The sequence below is a fragment of the Poromitra crassiceps genome, assembly GCF_964638095.1.
Source record: "Poromitra crassiceps genome assembly, chromosome: 4".
NCBI lineage: Eukaryota > Metazoa > Chordata > Actinopteri > Beryciformes > Melamphaidae > Poromitra > Poromitra crassiceps.
This window is the reverse complement of record NC_139626.1, coordinates 23,286,316-23,312,545: the sequence shown is the minus strand read 5'-3', so window position 1 is coordinate 23,312,545 and position 26,230 is coordinate 23,286,316. Positions and strand designations below refer to the sequence as shown.

Genomic DNA, 26,230 nt, shown 5'->3' with positions numbered 1-26,230 from the left:
TATAATCCACCTGGAGAGCTCTGTGCTGGCCTGCTTTATAATCCACCTGGAGAGCTCTGTGCTGCCTGGTTTATAATCCACCTGGAGAGCTCTGTGCTGCCTGTTTTATAATCCACCTGGAGAGCTCTGTGCTGCCTGGTTTATAATCCACCTGGAGAGCTCTGTGCTGGCCTGGTTTATAATCCACCTGGAGAGCTCTGTGCTGGCCTGGTTTATAATCCACCTGGAGAGCTCTGTGCTGCCTGGTTTATAATCCACCTGGAGAGCTCTGTGCTGGCCTATTTTACAATCCACCTGGAGAGCTCTGTGCTGGCCTGCTTTATAATCCACCTGGAGAGCTCTGTGCTGCGTGCTTTATAATCCACCTGGAGAGCTCTGTGCTGCCTGGTTTATAATCCACCTGGAGAGCTCTGTGCTGGCCTGGTTTATAATCCACCTGGAGAGCTCTGTGCTGGCCTGGTTTATAATCCACCTGGAGAGCTCTGTGCTGCCTGGTTTATAATCCACCTGGAGAGCTCTGTGCTGGCCTATTTTACAATCCACCTGGAGAGCTCTGTGCTGGCCTGCTTTATAATCCACCTGGAGAGCTCTGTGCTGCGTGCTTTATAATCCACCTGGAGAGCTCTGTGCTGCCTGGTTTATAATCCACCTGGAGAGCTCTGTGCTGCCTGGTTTATAATCCACCTGGAAAGCTCTGTGCTGGCCTGCTTTATAATCCACCTGGAGAGCTCTGTGCTGGCCTATTTTATAATCCACCTGGAGAGCTCTGTGCTGCGTGCTTTATAATCCACCTGGAGAGCTCTGTGCTGCCTGGTTTATAATCCACCTGGAGAGCTCTGTGCTGCCTGGTTTATAATCCACCTGGAGAGCTCTGTGCTGCCTATTTTATAATCCACCTGGAGAGCTCTGTGCTGCCTGTTTTATAATCCACCTGGAGAGCTCTGTGCTGCCTGCTTTATAATCCACCTGGAGAGCTCTGTGCTGCCTATTTTATAATCCACCTGGAGAGCTCTGTGCTGCGTGCTTTATAATCCACCTGGAGAGCTCTGTGCTGCCTGGTTTATAATCCACCTGGAAAGCTCTGTGCTGGCCTATTTTATAATCCACCTGGAGAGCTCTGTGCTGCCTGGTTTCTAATCCACCTGGAGAGCTCTGTGCTGCCTGTTTTATAATCCACCTGGAGAGCTCTGTGCTGCCTGGTTTATAATCCACCTTTAGAGCTCTGTGCTGCCTGGTTTATAATCCACCTGGAGAGCTCTGTGCTGCCTGGTTTATAATCCACCTGGAGAGCTCTGTGCTGCCTGGTTTATAATCCACCTGGAGAGCTCTGTGCTGCCTGGTTTATAATCCACCTGGAGAGCTCTGTGCTGCCTGGTTTATAATCCACCTGGAGAGCTCTGTGCTGCCTGGTTTATAATCCACCTGGAGAGCTCTGTGCTGCCTGGTTTATAATCCACCTGGATAGCTCTGTGCTGGCCTGCTTATAATCCACCTGGAGAGCTCTCCTGTCACGCTTGGCATCTCGCTGCCACAGCTCCTGCTGGGACTAATGCTGTGTTGCAGCCTGCTTTTGAAACCCACGAACCACTGTTATCGTGTGGAAATAGTTGCTTTAGGAAGTATAGATGCTACAGAGGCACGCCAATGCTATTGAACTTTAAGATGTTGCCGCGATTAACAAAGGAGAGATACAGTCTGTTGGAAAGTTACAATGGTAGCATTTTCTAGATTCACATTTGGTGGTAAATTTCCAGTCAACTTCACCGGTTATAATTTATATTCAGTTACTGGAATATGCTATAGATTCTTGCAAGGAGAATATAAATCTTTACATTCAACTGACACAACTACATTGTCTACATTGTATATAGGCCAATCACTTTCCTGGGAAAGCACTCCAGGCTGCTGAGGATATGCAGCCTGGCCCTTGAGTTGTCCATTTCTGCCTACTGTACCTGCCTCCTCAATGGCTCCTAGCTAGTGCTGAACTTTGACTAGAGGCCCAGACTGACACAGCTGCACATCACAGACACTGCTGCAGCTCAGCTCATCTACTCAGTGTCTCAGCCCCACTGTAGTGTTGTCAGGCCTCATCAAACTGATGCCTGCCATCATAGATGGCGACCGTGGCTGCAGGAGACGCCGCCATCTTTCCTTTTCTGTTTCATCTGTCCAAATGCCACTACCTGGTGACTGGGGGAGAGGATAGGCTTTTAAATATAGCACAGTAGGCTAAACCGAATCGTGAATTGACAGCCCACCTCAGAGTTGGAGGTCCCACCAATGTCAGTACTGTACATAGCTGAATTGGAGGCACTCAAAAAAGTGACTTGGTCCTGAAAGCAGCCCTTTTTTGAGCATGTATTTTTGAGCTCCGAGTGGTCCCACTTTTTGTTTGAATGTTACTGAATACATTTTCCTCCACCCGGGTGGCATGCCTCCAGTGTTTCCTCTCCTCCACCCAGGTGGCTGCCTCCAGTGTTTCCTCTCCTCCACCCAGGTGGCTGCCTCCAGTGTTTCCTCTCCTCCACCCGGGTGGCATGCCTCCAGTGTTTCCTCTCCTCCACCCGGGTGGCATGCCTCCAGTGTTTCCTCTCCTCCACCCGGGTGCCATGCCTCCAGTGTTTCCTCTCCTCCACCCGGGTGCCATGCCTCCAGTGTTTCCTCTCCTCCACCCGGGTGGCATGCCTCCAGTGTTTCCTCTCCTCCACCCGGGTGCCATGCCTCCAGTGTTTGCTCTCCTCCACCCGGGTGCCATGCCTCCAGTGTTTCCTCTCCTCCACCCGGGTGGCATGGCTCCAGTGTTTCCTCTCCTCCACCCGGGTGGCATGCCTCCAGTGTTTCCTCTCCTCCACCCGGGTGGCATGCCTCCAGTGTTTCCTCTCCTCCACCCGGGTGGCATGCCTCCAGTGTTTCCTCTCCTCCACCCGGGTGGCATGCCTTCAGTGTTTCCTCTCCACTGGTTTCTCTCCCAGCCGGCCCAGCAGTTATTCACCAGTGAGGCTGCAGGCAGCAAACCAATGAGGGGATTTATGCAGATGGAATGCGTGGTACTTCGATGAATCACGTCTCTCCGCGCACGTAAATTTGAGCTTGTTGATCCACAATGATGATCTATGTGTCCCTCTGGGAACGCACGGTTACAGGACGAAGCCATAACTCTCTGGCCTGTTAATCCAGTCCCGCCCATCCCCATTGAGCATCCTCTCTGCACCCTGGCAGGACTATATAAACCCATCACTGCTGCTGCCCTAAGATAAAGTGCAAGTGCAACCTTGGTCTATTACAGTCTATCACACAACAATTAAGAAAACTAGATCATCCCATTCTTACAAAGTTAGTATTTGGTTAGAAAGGTTTTTTAAATGATTAAAAAAAAAATCTAAATGAGCTTCTTCCATTCCATCTAGGAGAAGCTGGTTGCATGTTGCCACCTTTGCTCTGCCTCTCACTCAATAAAGATTGTTCTTAATTGAGTTTGATGAAAAGCACAAGCCCTGCTGCTGTTCTACCCTCTTTACATGCTCCCTCTCCTCCTCCTCCTCCAGCCAAAGACAAATCAGAGAAGATATTTGCCCTGTCTTTCGTGAAGCTGATGAGGTACGACGGCACGACGCTAAGGGACGGCGAGCACGATCTCATTGTCTACAAGGTAAATATGAGAAAGATCCCCTAGCGCAGTGCCGCCTGGCTCCGTCTGTGCTCGCCACCTGCATCTCCATCGCTGACCGCCTACCTGCGGGGCCGACCCACGCTCCTTATGACATGACCACATGCAGTCCTGGGTGATAAATGGCCCTGTCTTATTAGAAGCTACTGTAATAACGGCTTCACTGCGTTCTGTGGAGAACTGTGTTTAGCCCAGATCAACCCCCACACCCAAACCCAATTACTTTCCAATTAAATTGCCTTGTGTAATGATACCTTTGCATTACAGCTCCCTTTTATGTTAATTAGAAAGTTAATATGGGTAAAATCCCCCAGTTAGATTTTTTTCCACCACTCTGTTATTATTTCCACTGAAGTTGTCAGTCAAGGCGTTGTTGGGTCGTGTTATAAGCTTGTTATACTACAACTAACAGGGGTGGAGCTGGTTCAAAACTTTACTGAACCATAGGGAATTTTGGCTTGCAGACTAGATTTACAAGCGGAACACATCATAAAAAAAATGCAATAACACTACATGTACATAACAAATCACCATAACATACAGTGTACTGCTAATTCACCATGTGGATTTTCATTATCATACAAAAACTGGACAGCTGTCGATGTAAAATGTTTTGCATATATCCCGTTTTTTGGTGTCCAGAAAGAATCTTCTGTCTGGAGTGGGTGAATTGAAAAATCACTCCCGTTTACTTGATGAATTAAAAGTGAACTTAGCCTTGTCCTGGAAAAACAGGCAGAAGCGAAGAAGCTGGAGGACTCCTCCCTGTACCTGAACCTACCTGCCACCAAGCTGGAGCTGGAGGAGAAGGGCTACTCGGCCACGGGGAAGAGCACCCAGAACCTGGGCAACTGCACCATCAGCAAGGACTCCTTCCAGATCGCCACCCTGGTCTGCTCCACCAAGCTCACACAGAACGGTAACGCTTCTCATTTCAGAATCAGAATCAGAAAGACTTTAATGATCCCCAGGGGGAAATTGGGACAAGTTACAGTTGCTCGCACTCAGGCATGAATATCCACATAACACAACATAGCATAACACAGTTATCACACAGTATCTCCCTAAACGTAAAAACAGTCAATACAATAAAATGCAATGCAATAAAATAGAATAAAATAGAATAAAATAGAATAAAATAAAATAAAATAAAATAAAATAAAATAAAATAAAATAGTAAAAGTAAGAATTGTAGAATAGCATTCAATAAGTAGTTACAGTTACAATCTATGTACAGTACGTGTCAAATTGCAGTTATTGCACACTGGAATTAAATTAAATCAAATTTTACATTACATGTGACGTAACTAAGTGTGAGGTAACGTGAAGTGCAACCTCACAAATCTGACCGTCCAAAGAGGTTTTGCTGAAGAAACATTTGAGCCAGATAGACCCCATCTTTTGAAACACATGACCTCTTGTCTTACTATAAGGTTCTTACTAAAATAAATTTTTCACATTCTTTGACTCCAGGAACATTTCCTTTATAACCCTTGCCATCCATCGCTCCCTTCACCCGGTCTATCCACATGTTTGACACGAACCCTCACTCAACATCTTTCCTTCTAAACTTCTTTCTTTCTCTCCCTCAACTCCGCTCTGCCACTCAGTCACAGTCCGTCGGCTCCAGGCCGTATCTGCCGAGGGGAGGACAGCTCTGCTCCGTTTACTGCTGTCAATCTGCCACGGAACACTTTTATTTCCCTGGGTGCTGAGAAGAGCCATGTTTATTAAGCTTCTCTGGCCCCTGGCTGACAGATTAAGGACTTTGACCTCTGTGTTCCCCCAGCATTTATACCCCGTTCATGAGCCATGGGACCCAACGGTGTCTGTAGTATTTAGACATGGCTGTAAACCCCCATCAGACTTACTGGTCTCCCCAAATCATGTCCATACCCTTGTGGCCGTCTTGGGGAGTGCATGGAAGCTGGGGTGGAAAGCTGGTCGCGGAGAGAGAGAACACTCACTCACTGCTCGCTCTGATCCCACGGCGGCCTCAGTGTACCTGTATGGCTGCGCTTTCTCCTGCATTGGTCCCTTGTGTTTGCGTATGCAGGACTGAGCCGCCATTTTTAATTGGAAGCTGAGCGAAAGAGATGACTTCCTCATTCTTGTCAGTACTTCTTTGCCACAGATGGAGGCAGAGCAGGGATGAGTGGGGGACAGATTCACTGCAGCTTAACACTGACTGAAAATCAAATTAATTGTTTTACTTTTACTAGAAGCAACACCCTATCTCGAGTAAGGAGCGCATCATTTAATCTTTGTTTTGCATTCATCGTGACGCGGAGATAGATTGAAAACGGTTATAGAGAGAGAGAGAGAGAGAGAGAGAGAATGCTTGGAGTGAGCTGTTGAACCACATCGATGTAGCGTGAGTTCCAGACTTCCAGCACATTGCAGTCTGGTCACATAGCATTATGCAGCAGCAGAGCGCTGGCTGAACGCCTCCCCTCTCTGGGAGCGCCACTGCAGCCACTAAACTTTCCGCCAACTTCTTACCTCTCTCTTGTTATCCTTGATTTCCCGCTGGCCCCAAAAATGAAACCCTGTGAACCTGTTTCTGTCCAGGACAATATCATCCACTTGAAAGCTTGACTCCTCTTTTCCAGCAGTGTGCAGCCTTAAATATAGCAGTAAGGGAAGGCCAGAAAGGATTGACTGCTAAATTGTCAGAAGTGTTCTCCAACACAGCATCCTTTTTTTCGAGACTAAGGCCATGTTCAGACTAGGAGGCCAAATCTGATTTGTGAACTTTAGTGACCTATTAATGACTTTATCCAGATTGGTTTTATGAGTCTGGACACTCCAAGTCTGATTTGTGTCACTTGTCCCAAACCACATATGGAGGTAGTTTCCAATCTGCTTTCGACTGATGTGACTTGAGTGCGGACGCGCAGATCCACCAAATCTGATTTGACTCGCAACTCATCATCAAATACCTCTGCGCAGGAAAACCACGTCACCAACGTACGTATATTTACTGACGCCCACGTCGTTACCATAGCAACCCATGCAGATAGGCTGTTTAGGTCTGGACACACAGATCTGACTTGAAAATCAGATTTGTGGCAGTGCGGACACACTCCCAAATCAGATTTGGGAAACCAATCAAGATAATGATGATTAATGACTTTATCAACAAATCGGAATTTGCCTGTAATGTGAACATGGCCTAAGGGCAGGGTTTCACTCACAACATCATCACATGCAGTAGACACTGTCTAATAAATACACCATTGATTCTTCCCATCTGTAGAGAGAGGCAGAGGGCTCTGATGAGAGTGTTGTGAGCTAATACACCGCACATGAGGTGAAAGTCTCCTCACTGCAGTTTTGGTGACTTGTATATTTCTGCCTGCAAGTGAAGGACTACATGATTTAAGATGTTTTATTCTGCTTGTGGTGTTGAATCCCTTTCAACACCAACTGTACGATTTCAAAAATGCACGCTTGTCAGTCTGTCAGATGTTTTGGATTTTGCTTTTCCTCCTGACAGCGGCATTGTAAGGAGAGCGACAGCTCTCTGTCCGCCTCTCACCAGGCGTCATGCTAATGTGGAGGCTTAATGTGATGTGTGTGGTAGACGGGCAATTTATTCTTCGCCGCCTAATGAAGACCTTTTTGTTGTTGTTCTCCTTCTGGTTTCAATAACATGCACAGCAATCGTTCATAAAGCCCCGGGAATGAGGTCACAGCAGAGCAGACCCCCGAACGGGACTGGGTTAGATCTCGGTATATTGTCGGCTGTAGAGGAGACATTGATGCCGCTCTGTATAAAGTACCGCAGGGATGACATTTTTGTAGGCTTAACCAGAAATTGCCGCCATTTTGATTCGTCTATGGGGTTTTAGAATGGGGATTTCACTTTAACGTTTTCTAAAAATCGCGTTCCAAAAGTCATAAAAGTTATTCACATTCGTGAAGATTATCCTGCTGAACCCAAATTTGCGCTCCCATAAACTGTTGTTAACCACAGACCTTATTTTATGCATTTAAGTTAAATCCCCATTCTAAAACCCCATTCACTTTTGCCCTGACGAACCCGGAAGCATAATTCTGGACTCATTCCTGCGGTGCTCAATAGTCGGCTGTAGAGGAGGTGTTGATGCCGCTCTGTATATTGTGGGCTGTAGAGGAGGCATTGATGCCGCTCTGTATATTGTCGGCTGTAGAGGAGGCGTTGATGCCACTCTGTATATTGTGGGCTGTAGAGGAGGCATTGATGCCGCTCTGTATATTGTCGGCTGTAGAGGAGGCGTTGATGCCGCTCTGTATATTGTGGGCTGTAGAGGAGGGCGTTGATGCCGCTCTGTATATTGTGGGCTGTAGAGGAGGCGTTGATGCCGCTCTGTATATTGTGGGCTGTAGAGGAGGCGTTGATGCCGCTCTGTATATTGTGGGCTGTAGAGGAGGCATTGATGCCGCTCTGTATATTGTGGGCTGTAGAGGAGGCGTTGATGCCGCTCTGTATATTGTGGGCTGTAGAAGAGGCGTTGATGCCGCTCTGTATATTGTGGGCTGTAGAGGAGGTGTTGATGCCGCTCTGTATATTGTGGGCTGTAGAGGAGGCATTGATGCCGCTCTGTATATTGTGGGCTGTAGAGGAGGCGTTGATGCCGCTCTGTATATTGTGGGCTGTAGAGGAGGCGTTGATGCCGCTCTGTATATTGTGGGCTGTAGAGGAGGCGTTGATGCCGCTCTGTATATTGTGGGCTGTAGAGGAGGCGTTGATGCCGCTCTGTATATTGTGGGCTGTAGAGGAGGCGTTGATGCCGCTCTGTATATTGACGGCTGTAGAGGAGGCGTTGATGCCGCTCTGTATATTGACGGCTGTAGAGGAGGCGTTGATGCCGCTCTGTATATTGACGGCTGTAGAGGAGGCGTTGATGCCGCTCTGTATATTGTGGGCTGTAGAGGAGGCGTTGATGCCGCTCTGTATATTGACGGCTGTAGAGGAGGCGTTGATGCCGCTCTGTATATTGACGGCTGTAGAGGAGGCGTTGATGCCGCTCTGTATATTGTGGGCTGTAGAGGAGGCGTTGATGCCGCTCTGTATATTGACGGCTGTAGAGGAGGCGTTGATGCCGCTCTGTATATTGACGGCTGTAGAGGAGGCGTTGATGCCGCTCTGTATATTGTGGGCTGTAGAGGAGGCGTTGATGCCGCTCTGTATATTGTGGGCTGTAGAGGAGGCGCTGATGCCGCTCTGTATATTGACGGCTGTAGAGGAGGCGTTGATGCCGCTCTGTATATTGACGGCTGTAGAGGAGGCGTTGATGCCGCTCTGTATATTGTGGGCTGTAGAGGAGGCGTTGATGCCGCTCTGTATATTGTGGGCTGTAGAGGAGGCGTTGATGCCACTCTGTATATTGTGGGCTGTAGAGGCGTTGATGTCGTGATGTTCCCTTTGAGGGTTATTATGTTTAGTCGGTCGTTTAGCGACCTGCCCTCCCACTGGGCTCGGCGGGTGGCGATGTCAGCGGAGGAGCAGCTCTCAGAACCGGATCCCCTGTCCTGCCCACACTGATGGGATTAGACAGCCGAAGTAGCCCAAACCATACAGTACTGTGAAGAGCCACGTTGATCTATATAACACACTGCGGGTAGAAATCAATCGCGTGTGTGTGTGTGTGTGTGTGTGTGTGTGTGTGTCCCTGAGGATATGTCATCATCCCACGCCAAAGCTCTGGGAAAAGGTTTGAGTTCTTTTTAATAAAGAGAGGCAGAGCCAATTCGTCTCCGACAGTGCTGGAGTCTGCCTGCTTTATTAAAACCCAGAAGCTCTTTAAAACTCACCCCCAAACAGCTCTCTCTCTCTCAACTCGCTCACTCACACACGCACACACACACATGCGCGCGCGCACACACGCGCACGCATGCACACGCACGCACACACACACACACACACACACACACCTCCCATCTTCTCCTCCTTTTACCTGTCATTCCATCATCCTGTCCAACGTCTCTCATCTCCGCAGTCTCATCCTCTTTCTGCTGCTTCTATTCACCTACTACAATGTATCCAAGTGTCGCATCATCTGTACTTTCCAGAGATGGGAAGTAACTAAGTACAAATACTTTGTTACTATACTTAAGTAGGAATTCAGGTATCTGTACTTTACGGAGTATATTTCTTTTTACTTTTACTGCCTACATTTTAAGACAAATATCTGTACTTTCTACTCCTTACATTTTCAAAACAGGATAGTTACTTTAGTTTTAATGCAAGACAGACAAAAGCGAGCTAACTTTGTCTGTCTCCTCTCACGCTCGCCTAGCTTTCACGTCTGTCTGTCTGTCTGTCTGTCTGTCTGTCTGTCTGTCTGTCTGTCTGTCTGTCCGTCCGTCCGTCCGTCCGTCCGTCCGTCTGTCTGTATGTTTGTCTGTCTGTCTGTCTGTCCGGAGTTGCAAGATGCGCCATTGGTCCGATCACCACCAAAAGTGTTTGTCTGGTGTGCGTTGACCTCCACCTTTTTTAATTGACGTGTCTGTAAAAGCAAACATGGTGAGGGTACGTACGTACAGACATCCAAAACAAGACAGTCTAAACAAGGTGTGGCCGATTATGTCACAAATAACTGATGATGTCACAGACAGTTATAAGTCATAAATCACTAGATGTACAGTTCTTTCTTTTTTGTACAGTTCTAAATGGCTCAGCTGGTCACTGATGTCATAAATCACTGATGATGTCAATTGTGATGTCATCAGTGATGTCACTCAAGCAATTGCAATGTCATCAGAATGCGACTCGAGCAGTAGTGATGTCATCAGTGAGTGATGTCGTCAGTGATGTCCCTCGAGCAATTGTGATGTCATCAGTGAGTGATGTCATCAGTGATGTCACTCGACCAATTGTGATGTCATCAGTGAATGATTTCATCAGTGATGTCACTTGAGCAATTGTGATGTTATAATGTCCAACAGACACTTCAGTCCCTTCATAAAGCCTGTTTGAGACACAGATAGGCAAGTCCAAGGACACTCCCTACCACTACCACAAATGGCCTGCATTTATATAGTGCCTTTATCCAAAGTGCTTTACAGTCAGTAGGTACATTCACCCACCACAAGTGATGAAGGACTTCGTGCTCCACCAAAACTGACTTGAACTGACTTGAAAGACTTTATTTGTTTTTATTTCCTAGATTTAGTTCTTCTTCAGTGACTGTATTTCAAATAAATCCAGGACCAGAGATTAAATGCTATCAGCATACACCACCTGTAGCCAATCCTACTACTATCATTGGAGAGGTGTGTGTCTGTGTGTGCTCGGTTCATTGTCTCCAGAGGCCCCACCCCAGAATTGAGGGCGCGCAGCACGAGAAAATTCTGTTTATCTATTCTTAATATGACGTGAGGTTGTTGAATCAGTACGTCTTTTTTTACACAACTAACTGTACTTCTTAAGTAAAGAATGAGTGTACTTTTCCCATCTCTGGTAGTTTCGCCTGAAGCAAAAAATAAATAAATAATAAAATAAAATAAAATAAAAAGAAGCCACTTTATTGCCCTTCCCAGCAGACTGCTTGCTTCACACACACGACACCGAGTCCCTGATCCCCACATCTGAGATGAAACACTTAATTAAGCTAGATTTATGCAGGCGGTTTCATAGCGCTGGGAGCTCATGTGAAGTGGCTGCTGGCTCTTCCCAGGGTATTTGCAGTGCGGTGCATGAAACTGGAGGCTGGAGGGAGGCGTCAGGAGTGGCAGGGATCTAATGACAGCAGAGCCCGGAGACGAGCCGGGCTGCTGAACAACGTTTTAGCCTGCTGCTCTCCACTTTGGCAGGAAGAAAGGGAAAGAGAGTTCATAATCACTCTAGAAGAGAGTGGGGTAATTACGCCTGTACGGTTCACACTATGTGAAGATGATGGTACAGAATCAGAATCATGTTCACACCCTGCCTCACCGTCCCACTTGCCCCACACCCTGCCTCACCGTCCCACATGCCCCACACCCTGCTTCACCGTCCCACATGCCCCACACCCTGCTTCACCGTCCCACATGCCCCACACCCTGCCTCACCTCACCGTCCCACATGCCCCACACCCTGCTTCACCGTCCCACATGCCCCACACCCTGCCTCACCTCACCGTCCCACATGCCCCACACCCTGCTTCACCGTCCCACATGCCCCACACCCTGCCTCACCTCACCGTCCCACATGCCCCACACCCTGCCTCACCGTCCCACATGCACCACACCCTGCCTCACCGTCCCACATGCCCCACACCCTGCTTCACCGTCCCACATGCCCCACACCCTGCCTCACCTCACCGTCCCACATGCCCCACACCCTGCTTCACCGTCCCACATGCCCCACACCCTGCCTCACCGTCCCACATGCCCCACACCCTGCCTCACCTCACCGTCCCACATGCCCCACACCCTGCCTCACCTCACCGTCCCACATGCCCCACACCCTGCTTCACCGTCCCACATGCCCCACACCCTGCCTCACCGTCCCACATGCCCCACACCCTGCTTCACCATCCCACATGCCCCACACCCTGCTTCACCGTCCCACGCACTACAGACGCTGTGTCCTCCTCTGTCAGCATGGCCTCTGACAGCGACGCCCCCCACCGGGGCCAAGCTGCCAGATGATTGATCCTCATTCCATTCCATTCGTCTGTTTGAGGTGCTAAGCCGTCAGTTTGAAAGTCTCCTGGGGGCAGGAGGACCCCTGGTCGTTTAGACAAGCCCCTGCGACTGAACCCTTATACAGTACTATACTGTAGGTTGTCAGTAGCGCCAATGATAGGCATCCATCACCGTGTCGCCACGCTTGATTGGCTCTGCCAGAGCACGACAAGGAAGGAGGGGGAGGATGGGATCCCAGCTTGTCCCAGGCAAGCGCAAGCTCCCAAGGCGAGGCAGGTGAGCCAGCTGGGGCTCTTCTAAAACTGTTATCCTGAGCGCAGCTGTTCTTTTTCTAGGTCCGGGGAGATATTGACAAAATCTAATATCACAATATTTTAGAGCGAATACCTCAATATCAATAATGTGATGATATGATCGCCTGCAAAATCATGTCACAATTAAAATGTGACCCAAATCATGGGCAATTGATTTTTGACATCACTGATGTTGTCATAATGAAAAGGCTGCCTCCAAATCGTGATCAACACTGCCCGCCCACAAAATTGTGACTAACACCACCCGCCTTAGGCAATTTTAATGATGATGATGATACGCCCAGCCCTAGTTCTTCAACAATCTGCTATAGAATTGGCTTGCTTTCTGCCTCACAGTTCAGATGTGCTGACCCTGGAGTCAAAATCACTGATGTTGCTCAAAACTCCAACTCCCCTGCTTAGATCATACCTCCAACTCCCCTGCTTAGATCATACCATAACTCTGCCATACCTCCAACTCCCCTGCTTAGATCATACCATAACTCTGCCATACCTCCAACTCCCCTGCTTAGATCATACCATAACTCTGCCATACCTCCAACTCCCCTGCTTAGATCATACCATAACTCTGCCATACCTCCAACTCCCCTGCTTAGATCATACCATAACTCTGCCATACCTCCAACTCCCCTGCTTAGATCATACCTCCAACTCCCCTGCTTACATCATTCCTCCAACTTCCCTGCTTAGATCATACCATAACTCTGCCATACCTCCAACTTCCCTGCTTACATCATTAGACCATTTGTAAGCCTTTCGTCATCACAATTGATCTGATTGATGTCCACAGGTGAGGGAGATAGTGCCTTAACAAATTGAGATAAGTTAATTTTTTAAGCCCCCAATTTGATAATCTGCCAAAGATGGTCTGAACGAGCGCTCCTTTGAGCATGATTAATCACATAATGACCCCATCCTCTTAAATTTATTTCTATGATTCAATTAAGGGATCTAATAGAAAGACTTTTTACACTTTAGTGCAGCCTGGATTATTAACACTATATTTGGGAAATATTGAAGTCACTCTTTTGTGTTGAAAATACTCACCAACGCTCATGAAATGCAAATGATAGACCTTCATTGTCATCTTGTGCCTGTCAATCTCTGTATTCACAGTCAGTAGGATGAGCTTTTCATTGTGCTCTGTGGTAATGACGCCTCTGTGTGCTCTCTCTAGTGGACCTGCTCGGCCTGCTGAAGTGGCGCTCCAACACCAGCCTACTGCAGCAGAACCTCCAGCAGCTGATGAAGGTGGAGGGCGGAGAGGTTGTCAAGGTCAGAGAGTCAAAGTTCAACCCAGGCAGATGCCAATCACCTGTTGCACTTCTTCGGTGTGTCAGGGGCCGTTTCTCAATAAGGGTTCTTGTGTGTTCTTGTGTCCCTGTGAAACGTCATCAGTCGCAGCCCAAGTACTGTTCCAATGCAAAGTTCACATTTTGCCAAGAACGCTTAAAATTGTGTTCTCGACATGCCCACTTTACCAAGGATGCTCTGCTTGGTGACTTGTGTCAACTTGGCAAGGCACGTATCCCAGCATTCATTTTGGCATAAGCGGAGGTAGAACGCAGCAGAGAAGATGCCATAAGCTCCGGGAAGTTTTTTTACAATTTCCAATTTTATTTCATCACTAAATTAATTTCTGATGACTTTTGATGCCTACAAGCAGCGTAGTAGGTTTCAATAAGTGCCACTTTACGAACATTTACTGCAGGCGGCCTCTGCGCTGGTATTGCGCAATACCCTCAAGAACGCATCCTCTCAAACTGCCAACAGCATTATGTGTGCTTGTGACCTAGCAAGTTAATTCTTCCAAGAACGAATAGCAAGAACGTTCTCCCCAAGAACACAAGAACAAGAACGTATTCTTCGTATTGAGAAAGGGCCAGGGAGACTTAATTGATGCTGAGTGAGACCACAACCGGATTGAGAAGTCACTGTTGATCTCAACTTGGCGCCGTTGTTTGGCTGTCCACAGCCTTGAACATATACCTAGTTCCTCTGCCTAGATACAAAAAAACAACAACATAAAAACATCTCAACAGCTGGTGACATAAATCAGAAGTATTCCATAGTATTCCTGAAAGCCACAGTTCATTGGCAGTAATTCCACAAATGATTTTTTTGATTTATTTTCTTTCTTTTTTCTTTTTTCTTTCTTTTTTTTACACAGGAGTTGTCCTGCTGTCAAAGTTTTAGGCAGGCTCTTTAAGTACGCAGCATGGAGCAGATAAAGGTTTTGTGTGCACTGGTAGGGGATCCGGGAGATTAGGTGCCCCTTCACCCACACAGTTTTGAGCGGGCAGATATACTGTAGATGTGTCAACCACAGCTGGACTTGTTCATTGAACCATAGGGGTGTGATTCCCATTACCCACACAGCGGCACGCCATTTCTCCCAAAACACTCAGATGTACAGTACAATTAGCCGCCATTTTCGGCTTGGCATTTCATCAATATGCATAAACCATTTGGTGGACATATTGTAGATGCTGTACAAAGATTAGATCACAGATAAAGGATTTTGAGAATTTTGATTTTGCCATAGTTGCAATTAATCTTGATCCCCGATTCCTTGCTCATCAGTGTCACTATTATGCCGACACATTGAAGTGTGTTCTAAACGCGTCGACATTGTGTTTGTCTCTTGGATAGAACATGATGACTCTCATCCTCTTGCTGACAGGCCGCAGCACCAGCTCTCTGTTTCCAATGTTGTTACATGTGTTTTCACAATGCCTCAGAATGGGCCAACTAAATGGAGCCTGTTTCCCCAGAGAGGGATGTGTACAGCTAGTGTAGCTGGAGGTAATGCTGCAGAGAGGGATGGTGCGTGTACAGCTAGTGTAGCTGGAGGTAATGCTGGTGTAATGGATGGTGTGTGTACAGTAGGGGTGTCAAAAATAATCGATTATAAGATGCATCGCGATGCGGACCTGCACGATTCTGCATCGATTCACAAATGTCAAAAATCGATTATTATTATTATTATTATTATTATTATTTTTAATAATCGAATAAAATATAATGGAAGTACATGCAGTTGTTTATTTGGATCATAATACAATGCAATTCCAAATGCACTTTTATTTTAAAAATAGCCACACAGTGAGAAAAAAGAAAGTGAGAAAAAATAAATCATGTATTGGGAAAAAAAGTGATGCATCGATAATCGTAATCGAATCGTAGCCCTCTGAATCGTAATCGCATCGAATCGTGAGGCCAGTGAAGATTCACAGCCCTAGTGTACAGCTAGTGTAGCTGGAGGTAATGCTGCAGAGAGGGATGGTGCGTGTACAGATAGTGTAGCTGGAGGTAATGCTGCAGAGAGGGACGGTGCGTGTACAGATTGTGTAGCTGGAGGTAATGCTGCAGAGAGGGACGGTGCGTGTACAGATTGTGTAGCTGGAGGTAATGCTGCAGAGAGGGACGGTGCGTGTACAGATTGTGTAGCTGGAGGTAATGCTGCAGAGAGGGACGGTGCGTGTACAGATTGTGTAGCTGGAGGTAATGCTGCAGAGAGGGATGGTGCATGTACAGATAGTGTAGCTGGAGGTAATGCTGCAGAGAGGGATGGTGCATGTACAGATAGTGTAGCTGGAGGTAATGCTGCAGAGAGGGACGGTGCGTGTACAGATAGTGTAGCTGGAGGTAATGCTGCAGAGAGGGATGGTACGTGTACAGATAGTGTAGCTGGAGGTAATGCTGCAGAGAGGGATGGTGCATGTACAGATAGTGTAGCTGGAGGTAATGCTGCAGAGAGGGACGGTGCGTGTCAGATTGTGTAGCTGGAGGTAATGCTGCAGAGAGGGACGGTGCGTGTACAGATAGTGTAGCTGGAGGTAATGCTGCAGAGAGGGATGGTGTGTGTACAGATAGTGTAGCTGGAGGTAATGCTGCAGAGAGGGATGGTGTGTGTACAGATAGTGAAGCTGGAGGTAATGCTGCAGAGAGGGATGGTGTTGTGTGTACAGCTAGTGTAGCTGGAGGTAATGCTGCAGAGAGGGATGGTGCCTGTACAGCTAGTGTAGCTGGAGGTAATGCTGCAGAGAGGGATGGTGCGTGTACAGATAGTGTAGCTGGAGGTAATGCTGCAGAGAGGGATGGTGTGTGTACAGATAGTGTAGCTGGAGGTAATGCTGCAGAGAGGGATGGTGTTGTGTGTACAGCTAGTGTAGCTGGAGGTAATGCTGCAGAGAGGGATGGTGTGTATACAGATAGTGTAGCTGGAGGTAATGCTGCAGAGAGGGATGGTGTTGTGTACAGATAGTGTAGCTGGAGGTAATGCTGCAGAGAGGGATGGTGTGTGTACATATAGTGTAGCTGGAGGTAATGCTGCAGAGAGGGATGGTGTTGTGTGTACAGATAGTGTAGCTGGAGGTAATGCGGACAGTGAAATGATCACCGTGTATTCCAGCTGTATGGGGGTGCTTGGCCATTGAGGCTTACAGCAATATATATGGACTCACTGCATCGTCCCTGTGTAGCTGAATGGGTAGAGCATAGTGCTACTAACATTGGCAGATGTAGGGGTCATATTCCCACTGGTTATACCTTACAAGTGCCATGAATGCACAATCCAGATGTTTGCACTCGTAGCACTTTACAGCATAAAATTGTCCACCAATTTTCTCTTCAGGCAAAGGGTTAGGGATCTCTATGGGTTGAGACAATTCTGCAACTCTTGAGCTTATGAAAGCCTTTCAAATCATACTACTACTGTACTAAACCAAACCTACCTACAGTACTTGGCAAGCTAAAACTAAGGCTGTTTTTTAGTCCCTGGGAAGTTGGAGATAGGAGGTTTTCACTTGACAGTGACCACATCTCTCTCTTACCGCTGCCAGTTTCTACTTTCCCTCCGTCAAAGTTAATATTAGCCTCCCACTAAGATCCATACCGGATTAAAACATTTAATTAACATATAATTAGCCCATTCAGCCGTACGTCAGGTTTTCTCAGTGTGACCGTGTTCTTTTGTCCATGTTATTCTGAGCTTGCGATTACACCATTTTGTTCCCCTTGATGTGATTGAAATTGAAAGTGCTTGGCAGAGTGCCCTAAGGTCATTTGTTAGTCTGTGTATTTGATGTCACTAGCTGTATGTGCGATGTCCTCGCTGAAACTTGATGTCACTAGCTGTATGTGCGATGTCCTCGCTGAAACCTGATGTCACTAGCTGTATGTGCGATGTCCTCGCTGAAACCTGATGTCACTAGGTGTATGTGCGATGTCCTCGCTGAAACTTGATGTCACTAGGTGTATGTGCGATGTCCTCGCTGAAACCTGATGTCACTAGGTGTATGTGCGATGTCCTCGCTGAAACTTGATGTCACTAGCTGTATGTGCGATGTCCTCGCTGAAACTTGATGTCACTAGCTGTATGTGTGATGTCCTCGCTGAAACTTGATGTCACTAGGTGTATGTGCGATGTCCTCGCTGAAACCTGATGTCACTAGGTGTATGTGCGATGTCCTCGCTGAAACTTGATGTCACTAGCTGTATGTGCGATGTCCTCGCTGAAACTTGATGTCACTAGCTGTATGTGCGATGTCCTCGCTGAAACCTGATGTCACTAGCTGTATGTGCGATGTCCTCGCTGAAACTTGATGTCACTAGGTGTATGTGCGATGTCCTCGCTGAAACTTGATGTCACTAGCTGTATGTGCGATGTCCTCGCTGAAACTTGATGTCACTAGGTGTATGTGCGATGTCCTCGCTGAAACCTGATGTCACTAGCTGTATGTGCGATGTCCTCGCTGAAACTTGATGTCACTAGCTGTATGTGTGATGTCCTCGCTGAAACTTGATGTCACTAGGTGTATGTGCGATGTCCTCGCTGAAACCTGATGTCACTAGGTGTATGTGCGATGTCCTCGCTGAAACTTGATGTCACTAGCTGTATGTGCGATGTCCTCGCTGAAACTTGATGTCACTAGCTGTATGTGCGATGTCCTCGCTGAAACCTGATGTCACTAGCTGTATGTGCGATGTCCTCGCTGAAACTTGATGTCACTAGGTGTATGTGCGATGTCCTCGCTGAAACTTGATGTCACTAGCTGTATGTGCGATGTCCTCGCTGAAACTTGATGTCACTAGGTGTATGTGCGATGTCCTCGCTGAAACCTGATGTCACTAGCTGTATGTGCGATGTCCTCGCTGAAACTTGATGTCACTAGGTGTATGTGCGATGTCCTCGCTGAAACCTGATGTCACTAGCTGTATGTGCGATGTCCTCGCTGAAACTTGATGTCACTAGGTGTATGTGCGATGTCCTCGCTGAAACTTGATGTCACTAGCTGTATGTGTGACGTCCTCGCTGAAACTTGATGTCACTAGCTGTATGTGCGATGTCCTCGCTGAAACTTGATGTCACTAGCTGTATGTGCGATGTCCTCGCTGAAACTTGATGTCACTAGCTGTATGTGCGATGTCCTCGCTGAAACTTGATGTCACTAGCTGTATGTGCGATGTCCTCGCTGAAACCTGATGTCACTAGCTGTATGTGCGATGTCCTCGCTGAAACTTGATGTCACTAGCTGTATGTGCGATGTCCTCGCTGAAACTTGATGTCACTAGCTGTATGTGCGATGTCCTCGCTGAAACTTGATGTCACTAGCTGTATGTGCGATGTCCTCGCTGAAACTTGATGTCACTAGCTGTATGTGCGATGTCCTCGCTGAAACTTGATGTCACTAGCTGTATGTGCGATGTCCTCGCTGAAACTTGATGTCACTAGCTGTATGTGCGATGTCCTCGCTGAAACCTGATGTCACTAGCTGTATGTGCGATGTCCTCGCTGAAACTTGATGTCACTAGCTGTATGTGCGATGTCCTCGCTGAAACTTGATGTCACTAGCTGTATGTGCGATGTCCTCGCTGAAACTTGATGTCACTAGCTGTATGTGCGATGTCCTCGCTGAAACTTGATGTCACTAGCTGTATGTGCGATGTCCTCGCTGAAACTTGATGTCACTAGCTGTATGTGCGATGTCCTCGCTGAAACTTGATGTCACTAGCTGTATGTGCGATGTCCTCGCTGAAACTTGATGTCACTAGCTGTATGTGCGATGTCCTCGCTGAAACTTGATGTCACTAGCTGTATGTGCGATGTCCTCGCTGAAACTTGATGTCACTAGCTGTATGTGCGATGTCCTCGCTGAAACTTGATGTCACTAGCTGTATGTGTGATGTCCTCGCTGAAACTTGATGTCACTAGCTGTATGTGCGATGTCCTCGCTGAAACTTGATGTCACTAGCTGTATGTGCGATGTCCTCGCTGAAACTTGATGTCACTAGCTGTATGTGCGATGTCCTCGCTGAAACTTGATGTCACTAGCTGTATGTGTGATGTCCTCGCTGAAACCTTGCAGGAATTGGGCTAAATTGACAATACTGGTAATGACAGGCTCAATTTAATTTGGAATGGCAGTGAATAAAATGTAGTTTTTTCCAATCAGACTTTATCATTGTGTTCCAAAACTTGTTTGGAAGCAATTATTATTATTATTATTATTATTATTATTAGTGATGCCAAAGATTTACTGTTGGTCTGCCATAACATGCTGTGTGTTTGTCATTCTAGTTCCTACAAGACACTCTGGATGCTCTCTTCAACATCATGATGGAGAACTCTGACAGTGACACTTTTGATACCTTGGTGTTCGATGCTTTGGTAAGCAAAGACGGATTCATACCAGCACTGCTGAGGTTCTTGCTGGTGGGAATAAACACTTAGACACACTCATAGCTCAGATAAACTAATATGTTGTGGAATCTTATGATACTAAAAGCCTTTTTGACAGCCTAGGTTCTCTTCTCTGTCGGGTTGTCTCCGCTCTTAGCTTTAGCCCTTTTGATTTGTCTTTCTGCTTTTGAGCCACCAGTGCTTCCCTGGGGGTATAAATAACTCACTCGCTTTTGTTTCTGGGAAGCATCATCAAAGTATTACACGATCATTTCATAAACATTTCTTATGTATGCTGGACCGTGACTTATTTACATGCTGTCAAGCACAAGTCTTAGACGAAGCCCTGTTAAAGATCAGTTTTAAACCAGCATCCATTTTGGCCTGAAAGGGAAGCACTTGTACGTAGCGTGTTCTGCCTGGAGCTCTGTGTTATGTGAAAGTATGCAGAGTACACACCTTAACTCCTCACAGGAATGTTGAGTATGTGCCAAGGTTTGATCCAGGCTTGTAGCATCATGGAAATGCCTCAACTGGGACACCTACCTGCTCACGCTCACAGTGCATTTAAACACCACGGTATTACATTCATTATGAATACATTTCAGCACACGACCTGTCGTCATGTCTCCCTTTTGGTCATCAATAAGATCTGGGCCCATGATCGCTCAGAGGGCACCGTAGATACAAGTCACATCTCATGTGGAATCATTACTGCATTGATATGCATGAATTTGTAGCACCAGGGTTACATCTTCGTTAATTGTATTGGTTTGGGGTCGGTCGGGGCGGAAGGGAACTGGTAGGAGTAGCGTGATCCTCCCACGTGCTACGTCCTACCGGTGAAGCTCCCCGCTGTCAGGCAAAAAAGAAGCGGCTGGCAACTGCGCATGTGTCTGAGGAAGCATCTCGGCTCTCCCCAGATCGGCAGGGGGTGGAGCAGCGACCGCGGCAGCCAATAGGGTAGCATGGGGATACATTGGCCAAGTATAATTGGGGAGAAAATGGTGAAAAAATCAGGGGGGAAAATGATGTTGGTTTAGGAGTTAACATCTCATCCTCCAAGATAGACCACGATTAAGATCTCGCATAAAGCAAAAATAAATTAACCTGCTTGAATTTAAAACATTTAGACAGTTTTTCATTTAATAGAACATAATACAATCCTTCTATCTTGCCTGCCATCGCCCAGCATCATAGGGCAGATCTCAAAAGAGCAGCTTTCTCTTTCAGGGAACGGGCCCAGAAATTGTGTTGTCTGGTGTCCTAGATTGCATGCAGGCTAGAGAATTGGGAGAAAATGGCTTTCTGCTCAAATGCAATCTTGTTTAATTTCCCAATCCTTTTCAGCATATTGAATGAGGCAGGCGGTTTTTCTGTTCTCCTTTATGAGCAATGTGGTTTACATCTTAATGAACACCTCTTTGTTCTCTCACAGGTGTTCATAATTGGGCTTATAGCCGACAGAAAGTTCCAGCACTTTAACCCTGTTCTGGAGACCTACATTCGGAAGCATTTCAGCGCCACGTTGGCATACACGTGAGTAACTTGCCATCTGTGCAACTAGTGAGCAGCTTGGGAGAATGCCTGATGAAAACGCACCGAATAAAAAAACAACTGTTAAGGACAAATGAGTTCCCGTTGTGGGATTTGAAAGTCCACGTTTGCCCAGCTCAGTCTGTGGTGTGGTCGTTCCTGCAGGAAGCTGACCAAGGTTCTGAAGAACTATGTGGAGAATGCTGAGAAGCAGACGGAGCAGCTGCTGAAGGCCATGAAGGCTGTGGAGTACATCTTCAAGTTCATCGTCCGCTCCAGGGTGCTCTTCAACCAGTATGTCCTGATTCGCCACACACACTGCTTAGAGACATACGCGCAGACACACAGTTACTCAGCATTTTGGACAGAATCAGTTCTTCTTTTTCTTTTATATAGTTTACGAGCTGGCATATACAGTAGTTTCAATTCTGACTTTCTTTTTGCTGCCATTATTCATTCAGTAATACTGTGGTTTCATCTCTGCTCCGAAAGAAAAATCTAAATTGTCTGTTCCACACTTTGCCATTACTGTGGAATAAAGTTGAAATGGGTAGAAGTGAAGGGTCTTGCAGTAAAGTAATTTCTATAATTCTATAATTCTAATTTCTGTATAATTAGCTGTGGGGGTGTTAAATGGATATTAATGCCATGGACTGAAGCTGTTGGTGGGCGAGGGCCTGATGTATGACCCTGGTCTAATTGAGTGAGCATAGTTTGATTGGTTTTCTGTCCAGTGTCTAGAGGACGCTCCGTCCTTTACTGCACATATCCGCCCCACCGCAACGTGGCTCTCCCCGAGTGGCTCGCCTTGCACGATCACTGATAACACCCTTATCTTCACCTTTCAGTTGACTTTCTATCTGTATTTCAAATCTCTTTTGTTGGATAGCACTTATGGAAGCGTAGCACATGCATAATTCAAATGGAAATGTTATGTAAAATGGCCATGTAATCCTAGCCTGGTAAACCAGCCCGTCACGTGAACTCACATTTCATTTGGTTCTGCGTGACGGTCTGGCCCCAACTTTTCCCCCAGGCTTTAGCAGGGGCGGGAGCATGGGCGGGCGTAGTTGCCTTGACAGACAACTCCTTCAGCCAATCAGCGTTGGATCCAGTCAAACCCAAATCCACTCGGGAGAATGGCAAAAACACATTTTCTGCCGAGAAACTCCGCGGTTGCGGTGATACTAGACAAATATTGACATTACTCCTCGAGGCGGACAGGCCGGCACAGGCAGGGAGGCGGCTATTATTGTTTTGTTAGTGCAGTGCTAGTGGCGTTCCTGATTGGCCAACTTGCGCTGTCAATCACAGAACACTGAGCGCAGTCGCTGATTGGCTCTTCCACTTTGCAGCTTCTGCTTAACACCCTCCCAGGCCTTGGAGCCAGACAGTCACGCAGAACCAAATGAAATGTGAATTCACGTGACGGGCTGGTTTAATGTAATCCTACATTTGAATTTAAAATTGCCACTTGTACTTTATGTGCAGTTTTTGGCTCAAAATGAAAATTCTAATTCATCATCTTCGTCATTTGCATTTGACAATTCCTATACTAGTATTGACATTTTATTTAAACAGAGATTTGCACGCTTTATTTTTTAGCTTTATTCAAATGATGCAAATTCGGCGTCAGAACCGGAATGAGAATGGACGGCACGGTGGCTCAGTGGTTAAGACTGTTGCCTCACAGCAAGAAAGTCCCGGGTTCGAACCCCGGTCCGTCCCAGGTCCTTTCTGTGTGGAGTTTGCATGTTCTCCCCGTGTCCGTGTGGGTTTTCTCCGGGTGCTCCGGTTTCCTCCCACCATCAAGAAAGACATGTATGTTAGGGTTAATACTCCTGTCAGTGCCCCTGACCAAGGTACTGGCAAAAGAACTGGAGTTGGTCCCCGGGCGCTGCACAGTGACTGCCCACTGCTCCTAGTTCTAGGAAGGTTCCTAGTAGAGGATGGGTCAAATGCAGAGGATGAATTTCCCCAAGGGGATAAATAAAGGATAACTTAACTTAACTTAAGAAACCCCCTGCCTTCTCTCCCTTCCCATGCTGTGAACTATTTACTTCCGATTGCACAATGCATGCCTTAATGGGATGACTGACAGGTGGACGGATGCCTCTGAAAATGTTAATCCAGTCTGTAAGGATGGCGAGTGGGTCCCAGAAGAAAAGCAAGGCTGAGGCGGGCTTCAGAGTTCAACCACACAAGTTTGAATGGAGATTTAATTTTTTTTTTTAAGGTTTGAGAAGTTGCAAAACAGATTAAGTACTCAAAACTGATACAACAGATAATTAAAAGAATTAAAACAGAACTAGGCTTGATCCTACACATAACATAGGCCAAACCCATGAATAACATGGGCCCTATCTGTCAGGCCCGCAGTGGTCCATCGCCTGTGGAATAAAGGCTAATTTATACTCATTTATTTTCATACGAAAATAAATGCGTCCGTTTCAAACGGTGTAATCATCACTGCCCACATACTTTAATGCGTCTTTCGTGTTAGTATCATGTTAAGCAATACATCCACCAGTGGGCAGTAGAGTCAAATGTATGAGTGTGTGTGTGGTTCTGCTGGGTTTCATGCGTATCCGTAAGCTTTCAGAGGGACAGAGATACGTACGAAATGAACGCAGAGTACGGACAGAAGGCTCTGTCCGTCTCCATCTTTAACGTAGAGGATAATTGGGCCTTTAGGCAGCACCCATGGGAGCTAGGGTGTATATACCCTAAGCCCCTCCCACAAGCACAAAACAAGTGCAAAAATCAATTGGCAATTGGCGTTCAAAACACCATAATACATGAGGGGCTTAATTCTACACATTCTTACATTGGTATCACTGCATAACCTTGATGACCAATCCTAATATATTGTAATGTCCCATCAGTATTCTAAGCCACTCAAAAGAGATAGAGATATTTAGAGTGCAATCAATTTGACCCCTCTCTACTCAACACACCTGGCTCCAATGAGCACTACAGTAGCAGGTGCAGCAGAGAAGACAAACACAACAATTAAACATCTCAGTGGTGCTAAGAGAAAATCTATAATAAACAAATTAAAAGTTAAAGCAGGTAATAATATTAATTGGCATAGGGCAGGCTATAGGTCATGACAGTCCACTCGAAAATTGCATTTTACCAGTGGCGATTGTATTAAAGGCAAAAACAGGAGGTGCTGTTTCGCTTTTTACATTTGGATAAGCATTTACATTTTGCCACTTTTACAGCAAAATGACTTTTATAATGAAATTTAAAACACCATATTAGGGAGTGCAAAACCATATCAAGTGAGTGACATATCAATTATAATTTTGACTCCATTATTGCATAATCATATGAAACATGCAGTTTGGGAAATATGTTAATTTGCATCATCATTTGAATAAAGCTAAAAATAACGTATGCAAATCTCTCATTAAATGAAATGTCAATAGAATACTAGAATACTAGTATAGGAATTTGAGAAATGCAAATGTCACATTTAAATTCAAATGTAGAATTACATGGTCATTTTACATATTACATTCCCATTTGAATTATGCATGCGATACACTTCCATACTTTTCTTGGTCGATGTGAAGTTTCGGTAACCCTTCCTTTTACAGTCCGGTAATTACCAGGTATTTACCTGGTAACTACCAGGTAGGAAATACCAGGGAAACACCACGCTTCCTTTTACAGTACAGTTCCACCTTACATACCGGGTAACTCGTGAGGTTTTACTTGATAAAGTTTTGGAAATGTATGTGGTACAAGTTTCTAATTACTGGGTAATTACCAGGTAAATACCTGGGAGTTATCTGGTGAGTACCTAGTAAATACTGGGTAAATACCTGGTACCGGTAATTACAGGGAAAATATCTGAGTTATTGCCAGGTAACACGGTCAAAACTACACAACCTGATGGGTAATAGTGGAGGAGTGTAATCTACAATTACCGGGAAAGTACATGGTAATACCAGGGAAACAAACCACGCTTCCTTTTACAGTACAGTTCCACCTTACTTACAGGGTAACTTGCAAGGTTTTACTTGATAATGTTTTGGAGTGTACGTGGTACAAGTTTCTAATTACTGGGTAATTACCAGGTCAATACCGAGTTACCGGGTAAACATCGATTAAAGGCTGTGTAAATACCAGGTAATTACCTGGTAGTTACCGGGTAAATACATGTACATATCTGAGTTATTGTTACACTAACACATTTAGACAAATTGATGGGTAATAGTGGAAGGTTTATATTCTGTAATCTATAATTACTGGGTAAATGCCAGGTAATTACCAGGTAAATACATGGTAGTTGTCAAGAAAATATCTAGTCATTACCGGGTATTTACCTGGTAATTACCAGGTTATTACCCAGGAGATAATTCTAATTACCAGGGGCCGGTTGCACCAACTGGTCTTACA

At 46.2% G+C, this 26,230-nt stretch overlaps 1 protein-coding gene across 1 annotated transcript in view; it reads left to right on the top strand.

The window, feature by feature from the left end:
• Positions 1-26,230, top strand: part of dock1 (dedicator of cytokinesis 1) — a 292,156-nt gene that overhangs the window by 58,290 nt on the left and 207,636 nt on the right. Inside the window, exons 17-22 of the mRNA XM_083635505.1 lie at positions 3,549-3,652; positions 4,406-4,589; positions 13,778-13,875; positions 20,183-20,272; positions 21,723-21,823; positions 21,986-22,114. Coding sequence (XP_083491631.1) covers positions 3,549-3,652; positions 4,406-4,589; positions 13,778-13,875; positions 20,183-20,272; positions 21,723-21,823; positions 21,986-22,114 — 706 coding nt within the window. The remainder of the gene's footprint in view (positions 1-3,548; positions 3,653-4,405; positions 4,590-13,777; positions 13,876-20,182; positions 20,273-21,722; positions 21,824-21,985; positions 22,115-26,230) is intronic.